The 9,694-nt window shown below is 34.2% G+C and overlaps 1 protein-coding gene across 1 annotated transcript; it reads right to left on the reverse strand.

The window, feature by feature from the left end:
* Window positions 1-2,728: 2,728 nt before the first annotated feature.
* On the reverse strand, window positions 2,729-8,579 carry LOC111697316 (uncharacterized; the record flags this gene model as incomplete). Its single annotated transcript, XM_023467270.1, is given in 4 exon segments — window positions 2,729-2,992; window positions 5,161-5,594; window positions 5,925-6,466; window positions 8,377-8,579. Coding segments are annotated over 3 exon segments (982 nt in total), but the record flags the coding sequence as incomplete, so codon positions are not given.
* Between the last annotated feature and the right edge of the window lie 1,115 nt (window positions 8,580-9,694).

Below are 9,694 nucleotides of genomic sequence, written 5' to 3' on the forward strand. Positions count from 1 at the left end.
GTTCTATATCTATATGCAGTTTCTGAGTTCGTAAGTTGTTCTATAACCTTAACATGAATTGTAATCCCCATAAGAAGTAACATATATATAAATTAAATATACCTGACTTTCTCTAAGTTGAAAAAGAGACAATAATTAGAAACTCTAGTTGCAATTATGCGCGAAGCGCCAAAGAAAAATTTTGGTATTTTTTTTTCTTAGATGGCAAAATTTGATAAAAGATCGCGATACAGTCAAATGAGGAGTGGGGGGGGGGGGCAAAATCGGGTTCGCTCTCCCCCTAGTTGCGCCACTGTAGTTAACTGAATCATTAATCACAGCATCATTAAAAAATTCAATTTTCATTATAAAATGAAATTAAAATTAGAAATTCAATATAATAATGAAAACGAAATAATCGATTTTAGCATTGATTTATTGACAAGTTTCTTTTGTGAAATATGTTCCTAGCCATCTAACTAGATTACTGTATAATTTTTACTTTTTTTTCGTTGTCGTTATTTAATAATTTAAAAAAAACTAATTCTGAAAGCGTATCCACCCCCAAATCAGGAGTTTTGAACGTCGAATTTGTGCTCAAACTCAGGATTTACAGATCTTTAAAAAGTGAAATATGTCTCAAATGAATCCTAAAGAAGTTTTCGACAACACTGCATACTCAGTTCAATTACCTTACATAGCCGGTCACTCCCTTTAAGATAAAAAGGTAGCACTTTGACATTAGATATATACATCGATTATCAAACATGTCACACTGCACTGTCACGTTTCGTAGGACACTCTGTCTTACACTTATTATTTTTATTTATTTTTTCATACAACTTAAACATAATAGGAGGGATTATTGAAGAGATTAGGGACAATCAGAGGGAATTATAGGGGGCGGGGGGGATTATCGGAAATTAGTATCAATCAGTAAAAATCATAATAAATAGATTATTCAAGAATTTATATGATTGATGATATGAATTAAGATTTGAGAACAACTGCAATATCATCTGAGCTAAAAACTTTTGAATGGGATATCCTTAATCCCGATCGGTTAATTAATCTTGAGATTAATAACAAGATGAGAACAAGCATTATTTAATCTCGATATTAAGAAAAAGAGTGGATCAAGCTTCAATCCCAATATCCACCTTTCAAAAGTTCAGCTCTGGTTAACTTTAAATTAAATAAATTAAAAATCAGAAAAAGGGTGATAAATATGAAGGTAATGACATTAAAATCTTTTTTAATAAAACAAATAAATAAGGTAAATAAAGTTTTTTAAAGACTTGAAATGTTTTGTGTGTATACTGTGTATACTTTCACTGTAACAAAGAAGGGAGGAGAACTGGAGAACAGAGAAATCAAACAATAAAATTAGCCCTTGAACCCTCCCCCTCATCCCACAACCATATATTTACNCCCCCTCTTCCTAACCGTAGCATCCTACTCCCCCACCCTCTTTCCCCCGCCCATTTTCTTTATGTTCTCCAACCCTTTCAAACTCTTATGACTTATTTTCACTTCACAATCTAATACTCCCCACTCCTTTGAGCTGAAAATTTTAGAATTGTGGATATCGAGATCAATACTTGATCTCCTCATCTCCTCTTTTTGTTATTCTGAAGATTAATATAATCTTTGTTTTGAAAGTGGCTAAAATTCAACCAATCAGAGAGTTAATTGTATAAACCACACAGCCAACCAGAAGCCGGGAAATTTTGCACACAATCAACCAGAGAATTCTTATTGGTCAGAACCCAGCAGGGAACTGGGAAAAATCCAAAAGAGAAGATTAAGCAGAAAATAAAAAAGTGTCCACAGTGCATATTGAGATTAAGCAAACAAAATTTCTGTTTTTCTTTAGAGATTCTATACTGTATCCATTGTTAGAATTTGAAACTATGTATCAATTCAAAACTCAACAAATGAGCAAAAAACATATTTTTTGTGAATCCTTCCTTCCCTTAAGTCTTCTTCATCAAAACTATATTCAACAAAGACCGCTGAACAAAGAAAAAAAATGGAATAAATATTTAATAATATGTAAATACTTGGAATATTTGAAATACTATATTTTTGACCGAGAATAACTGAATAGCGACAATAACGGTTTCTGTCTGGCATTTAAAACTTTTTGTTCATGTTCAACATTCTAAGCTTTTACAGATTTGATGTTGAGGGCGTATGCAAGGCAATGGGGGGGGGGCTTAACAAGCCCCCCCCCTCCTCTCGAAAAAAGATCTAAGGGAATTGAGTCTTCGCCACAAACTGAAATTTTCTTATCCATTTGCAATCTGATGGTGTGTAAACATAAGTAATTTAATAGAACAGAATTCATGGTTTGAAATATCTAATATTTGCAATCTGATGGTGTGTAAACATAAGTAATTTGATCGAACAGAATTCATGGTTTGAAATATCTAATATTTGCAATCTGATGGTGTGTAAACATAAGTAATTTGATCGAACAGAATTCATGGTTTGAAATATCTAATATTTGCAATCTGATGGTGTGTAAACATAAGTAATTTGATCGAACAGAATTCATGGTTTGAAATATCTAAGACCCACGTCTTTGGGTTGCAAAGATTATAGGGATTATAGAAAAGCAGGGTCCGTGGTAAAGACTTAATTCCGTTTTCCATTTAAGCTAAAAATGTCAACAAAAAAGTGTTCCTTCTTCTTGAATCTCACACATTTTATTATTTAGACCCCTTTCTTTTTTAACAAATCTGAATACAATAAATACGTTTATTACAAATAGATAATTAATATTTTACAAAACAATAAAAACACAAAACCAATAAAAAGGCATAAAAATACCTTATTACAGAGACTAGATAACATCTTAAAGCATTCACTACGAGAATTTTCTCCACTCAACGCAAATATTGCGTACAATAGAACACATAAATTCGCGCCAGTGCGTTTTGATAAGCATATTGTTTATAATCTTACTTTTTATTACAAAAACATGATTACTATTGTTTTCGAAAACAGTCTTAAACAGATTTACAAAAGCTTTTACAACGTAAATTATATTTGAAAGAATTAATGCGTTTTTAAAATGGCATGCCAATAAGGACCCGTGTAACCTCTGTCTTGTTCCCCCCCCCCCCTCTCCACGGTTCGTGAGGTCTAGACACGACGGGATAAAGATCATCTTGTTTATAGTCCCCCCCCCTTCCTTCCATCTCATAATCCCCTTTCACTCCCCTAGCTTTTAAACATCTAATTTAATATAATTCTTACCTTCACCAATGAAAAAATACAGAAATTTTTGGATACCCCCCCTTTCCCTTCTTAAACATGTTTTCCCTTTCCCCCCCCCCCCGCCCTAGCTGGGACCTAGTCAGAATTAAGCTATAAAAAGTTTGCTCTACGAATAGGTATGCACGAAAATATGGTTTAGACGATGATTAGAAAATCTTTAGAACCCGCCTAGACACTTAAACTTTACAGTTAAAACTATCAGGAGATTATGAAAACATTTCTCAACCTTTTACACCTTTCCAATCTTTTATGATCCTTTCAACCCTTTCTGCTCCTTTCAAACCTTTCTGATTTTTTTCAGACCTTTCTGTTCTTTCTAAACTTTTCCATCCTTTCAAAACTTTCTGAACCTTTCTAAACCATAACAAACCTGAACGGAAAGAAAAATTGGAAATCTGAAATCAGAAACTAGGAAATCTGCTAAGGAAAGAAACTTGTAAACCTGAAAGAAATGAAACTAGGAAACTAGACAACCTAACAGGAAAATTCTTGGAAACCTGGAAGGAAAGAATAATATAAAACGCTAAACCGGGAAACTTGGAAATCTGCGGAGGAAAGAAACTAAAAAACCTGAAAGGCAAGAAACTTGGAAACCCGAAAAGAAAGTAACTTGGAAACCTGAAAGTAAAGAAAGTTGGAAACCTGAAAGGAAATAAAATAGGAAACCTGAAAAGAAATAAAATAGGAAACCTGAAAAGAAATAAGGTTGGAAACCTGAAAGTAAAGAAGGTTGGAAACCTGAAAGTAAAGAAGGTTGGAAACCAGAAAGTAAAGAAGGTTGGAAACCTGAAAGTAAAGAAGGTTGGAAACCTGAAAGTAAAGAAGGTTGGAAACCTGAAAGTAAAGAAGGTTGGAAACCTGAAAGTAAAGAAGGTTGGAAACCTGAAAGTAAAGAAGGTTGGAAACCTGAAAGTAAAGAAGGTTGGAAACCTGAAAGTAAAGAAGGTTGGAAACCTGAAAGTAAAGAAGGTTGGAAACCTGAAAGTAAAGAAGGTTGGAAACCTGAAAGTAAAGAAGGTTGGAAACCTGAAAGTAAAGAAGGTTGGAAACCTGAAAGTAAAGAAGGTTGGAAACCTGAAAGTAAAGAAGGTTGGAAACCTGAAAGTAAAGAAGGTTGGAAACCTGAAAGTAAAGAAGGTTGGAAACCTGAAAGTAAAGAAGGTTGGAAACCNATACAAGGATACAAGGATACAAGGATACAAGAATACAAGGATACAAGAATACAAGAATACAAGGATAAAAGGATACAAGGATACAAGGATACAAGGATAAATGGAAAAAAGGATAATAAGTTTCAAGAGATTCTTTAGTTTCAGGGTTCTCTAGTTTCTTGCTCTTTTGGGTTCCTTGGATCACCGGCTTCCAAGTTCTGTTGTCTCCAGATTTCTAGGTTGCAGGGAACCCTTGTTCTTTGGATTTAGGGAACCATTGTTTCGTAATCTTCGAAATCTTTGGTTCCTTGATCACCAGGTTCCATGATTAATTGATCTTGCTAGTCACTTTATCTTCGGGTTCCTGGTTCCTTCGTCTCCGGGTTCTTCGGTTACTTGATCTAACTCTGGTTTCCTGGTTCCTAGAAATCAGGGTTTCCTGAGTCCATGGTTCCTAGATCTCTAGTTCCTAAATCTCCGGGTTCCCTGGTTCCTTTATCTGAGTTCGCATGACGGAGTTAAAACCTTGAAATCTAGTTTTCACACTGTTATCCTGGTGTAGTGGAGTCCTAGAGTTGTATACATGGTTAAACCAGGATACACAGGATACACTGTTGCGGTTTCTTAACTTCGTATTCAACTCTTTACCTCAATATATACCTTTGTCTTAACAAGACCCCCCCTTCTCCAGAAACAATCACGCCTATATTTATGTTTTTCATCCCTATGTTCTCGTAGAATTGACTTTAACAATCTCTCAGCTGACGTTGATGACAGAATGCAAAAAATGTGCAAAAAATACTTTTTGACAGATGTTCAAATATATATTCTAGTATCCACCCATGCAAACAGTGCAAAAACAGTCGCACTTTTTCAGTCTCAGTTGGAGCCACCGCTCATAAACGTCAATCTCTGTCGACCAACAACATGCTAAATGTCGACCTAAAGATGGGCGAGGATGTCGACCTCGGAATTCACAGGTCGCATTGGGTAGTTGCGGTCGACCGCCGCAGAAACAGTGACAACGACCGATTGTCCTTGTGTCTCGTTGTTGTTCTGAACAATCGTCACTTCGTCGTCTTTCCGCTTTGTCGACTTTTGCTTCCCGTCGCCAAGTTTACCAGTGAGATGAACGCGCTGAAATTGATCTTGAAGATTCGACAAATAGTTCTCCTTTTCCTGAACAAATATGAACAATTACAATTAACAAAACTACAAAATGAAAGTTAGAAAAAAGTGCTATAAAAAAATTTTAACATTTATGTTTGAAGTTCAATTTTAACAAAATTTAACAAAAAATACCTTAAAAATTTAGATTTCTTTAAAGTATTAACAAGTAAAGAATACAAAAAACATTAATTCAATAGATTTAGTCTAAATATTCTAATTTTTGGGTTTATATACATTGTACAATAATAAAATACTACAGATCATAATATGATATAATGTTTTATTCTTATTTTGAAACATATAGTTCTTAAAAATGCATGTTTATCTGAGTTTATTTACCTGTTCTGAATGAATGATAATGCTCGCTTTATGCAGGTTTCCTGGGATGACCGGAACCACGCTAGCGTGCTCCGCGCTCTCCTTTGGTTCCTCTGCTATCCGCGCTTGAGATAGGTAGCTTAACTGACTGCATTGGCGCGCGTGCATGGGGGCTGGGTGTTCACTAGCCCTGCTTCTATAGCTGGGAGGGCGGGATACATCCTGGGGGAGTGGCAGACCTAATCGAGGACCTCTATATGCCGGGGGCGGGCTCACAACAGGAGGAGGAGGCGGAGGGGCGTTCCTATCCATGAGAAGGAGGCGGAGCCTATATTCCTGCATACTCGCCTGGTAGGAAGGTGGAGGTGGACGATACTGGAAATCTGTGTACAACATTCCGCCGTAGGGGTGAGAATTACGCGGGAACGGATGGCGTGGGATAAATCGCCCATCGCCACATTCCGTGTGGGGCTCAAGACCCATCATAGCGCGGCAGGATGGCGCATCGCGTGAAGTTAATCGCCAAGCTATCCCAGATACAGTAATCAGTACTATTCCAACTCCTACAATAACAATAATTACGATGATAATAATAATAAAAATAAAATGCTTGTGTAAAATCCTGTATTTGACATAAATCCTTGAATTATAAAATGTTGTAAATTATGCAATGTATCCCATTAAACTTGACTAGTTTTACCTTAGTAATAATAAATTATATTGGACAGATGCGATTCTGGTTTCTTCAGGATGTATTACATTAAATTATGTGAAAGAAAATGCAAATTTAAAAAATAAAAAATAAAACTGGAATTTTCCCCAAAATCAAAAACACGTTCTTTTGTATGTTAGTAATTAGTATCATCCATATATGCAAGTCTGTTTAATTATATCAAAGTCTTTCAAAGTCTATCTAAGATTATCTAAGTCTGTTTAAGACTCAAAGTCTATCAAATTTTACCAAAGTCTATCAAAGTTAGTCAATTAAATCTATCTAAGTCTATTTAAGTTATCCAAATAAATCTAAGTCAATCTAAGTCTTTTTGAGTCTAACTTATAGTTAATATTGTTATTATTTTTATTTGTTTGTTAGTATGTTATAGTCTATCTGAGCCTATGTAAGTCTATCAAAGCCTATGTAAGTCTATGCATCTTCTTTCTATTTGTCTATATACTTATCTATTTATCTATTGACCTATTCATCTATTTATCCATATATCTATATATTTATCTATCTATCTATCTATCTATCTATCTATCTATCTATCTATCTATCTATCTATCTATCTATCTATCTATCTATCTGTCAATATGTAAATTATCAACTGTTGCTGAGAACAAAACTTGAACCTTATCTTTAACCTACGATGGCTTTGCAATATAGATAGACCATTGTTATATAGATAGATGAATAGATGAATAGATGGATAGATGGATAGGATAGACATATGAATGTAGAGAGAAAGAAACAGTATTAGATAATAGATAGATCGATATAGTTGCCAGAAAAACCAGAATTAACCAAATCATTTATATAAAATGTGCCAAGACAGGTTTTAGAATATGTTATATAAGATTGGAGGTGTGCTGGAATGCGTAAACTGTTGCGTATAAACTATTGCGTGTATCAGTTCGGCATCATTAAAGAACATTAAAAATAATGATTTTATGACATGGAACTGCACGGGAATATGAAGAAATGAACGTAAAATCTATGTATGTGGTAAAAATGCATTTGAAGGCTTTTTGAAGTAATCTTTAAACAATGTATTAGCACAATAACAAAACTAAATTTTTTAAATTTGATATCCCATTTTTTAATTTGATATCCCATTTTAAATTTGATATCCCATTTTAAATTTGATATCCCATTTTTAATTTGATATCCCATTTTTAATTTGATATCCCATTTTTTTAATTTGATGTCCCATTTTTAATTTAATATCCCATTTTTTAATTTGATATACCATTTTTAATTTGATATCCCATTTTTAATTCGATATCCCATTTTTAATTTGATATCCCATTTTTAATTTGATGTCCCATTTTTGGTTTGTTTAATATCCCATTTTACTTAGATATACCATTTTTTTATTTTATCTAAAAGAGACTGAACATATAAGTGAGTAAAGTTATAAAGAGTGGGGTGTCAGATTCACAAGGGGACCCTAAAACTATTTGTCTGTTTATGAATAAGTTCAAAATCCTTATTTTTCCAACAGAAAATTGATCCTTTTCAACAGTCGTTTCTCTTAAAAGTGAATCGCATATAATGCATACTCTACTTAACGATTATGAAGAAAAAAACTATAAACTATAATTCATCACTTTTTGATTTAGAAAAACGACATTATGTAAGTTGCTGTATTACTCAGAAAGAGGTTTAAAGAACTCCGATAAGACTTGAACATGCTACTATATAAATTCTAGGTTTGTGAGGGGGTAGGGGGGGGGCACCCCTTAAAAAGCGTACCTATCATTAGGAGTGAGACTGTAAGGTGCTCCCTTCCTGAGGCCTTCATGGCCCCTAGAACCGTCCCTACGATGGCACAACAGATTCCTACGAAGGCGATCATGACGATGAACCAGCGGATGCTCACGGACTGGGACACCATCATTCCACAGCAGGTCTTAGAGTCATCTTCCAGTAGAGGGGGCTCTCCGCCACACCGTCGTCTGAAATATAAAAAAAATATATTTTAAATCCTCAAATGAAGATTTTTCGAATTATTCCGCAAAAAATCCGTTAAAATTGTGTTCTCTAAGTGATTGTTTTTCACAAATACGAAAAATATTCTTTTTCCACCAAAATAATAAAATAAAAATAATATTTCTTTTCAATTCTTTCCTCTATAACAAGCTTACATTAAGCCTACACATGACAACTTGTGTCAACCAAGTTCAAAAAGTAAAAAAAAAAAAATCTAAAATATCTTTTTGCAGCCTGTGGTAAAAAAAAAGTGTATAATGGAAAAATGTGGAAAGGATGAAAGAAAGTTGAAACATAAAAGTAGAACTTTGATAAAATCACACAATATCCGGTAAAGGGGGGGGAAAATATCTGTATCTAGGGACCCTTAAATCTAAGGGGGGCTAAATGAACTAAAAAGAAAAAATAAATAGTTTAAGGTTTATCAATTGAAAATCGGACATATTCAAAATGACATTAAAAACGTCAACAATGCATACATGATTTTACAGTAACCACTGGCCATAAATGTGAAGTTTTCAATGCAAATAGTTGTGTATGGTTCTAATCTATATATCTGTGTATAAATCACTTTGGTTTCATGTTTGTATTGTGGGTGGAACAGTATGAGTGGGCGTATCCCAACTATTATCTGTTTGGATAAAAGTAATAAAAATTCAAACCAAAACACAATTGAAATGACACAAAATACCTACTTAGTATTCATACTAGGACACTAAGGGCCTAAAAAAGGTCTGGATTACGACCCCTTTAAAGCCAGGGGAGTCAGGATTTGAGGATAAGTTCTAAACCAAATATAGCGAATTCTTAATTCAATAGCAATGGGCGTTACTCACATGTGACACAGGGGAGGGAAGAATAAAATGTATGTGAATCTTTATTGAAGTATTGAGTCAGGTTTAGATAATATATTGACACGAGTAGGAATAATACTCAGTCACATCCCACTGTGGGCTAAATATCAAAGATCACTCTGGGTTCAATGTGTGATAAAAACAAGTAGATTTGCGTGATTTCTATGGACGAATGACTATAAGGAAATAAGTTTTTTATTGGCTTAATTCTTAATTAGACGTTAACA

Source organism: Eurytemora carolleeae, unplaced genomic scaffold, assembly GCF_000591075.1.
Source record: "Eurytemora carolleeae unplaced genomic scaffold, Eaff_2.0 scaffold75, whole genome shotgun sequence".
Lineage (NCBI taxonomy): Eukaryota > Metazoa > Arthropoda > Copepoda > Calanoida > Temoridae > Eurytemora > Eurytemora carolleeae.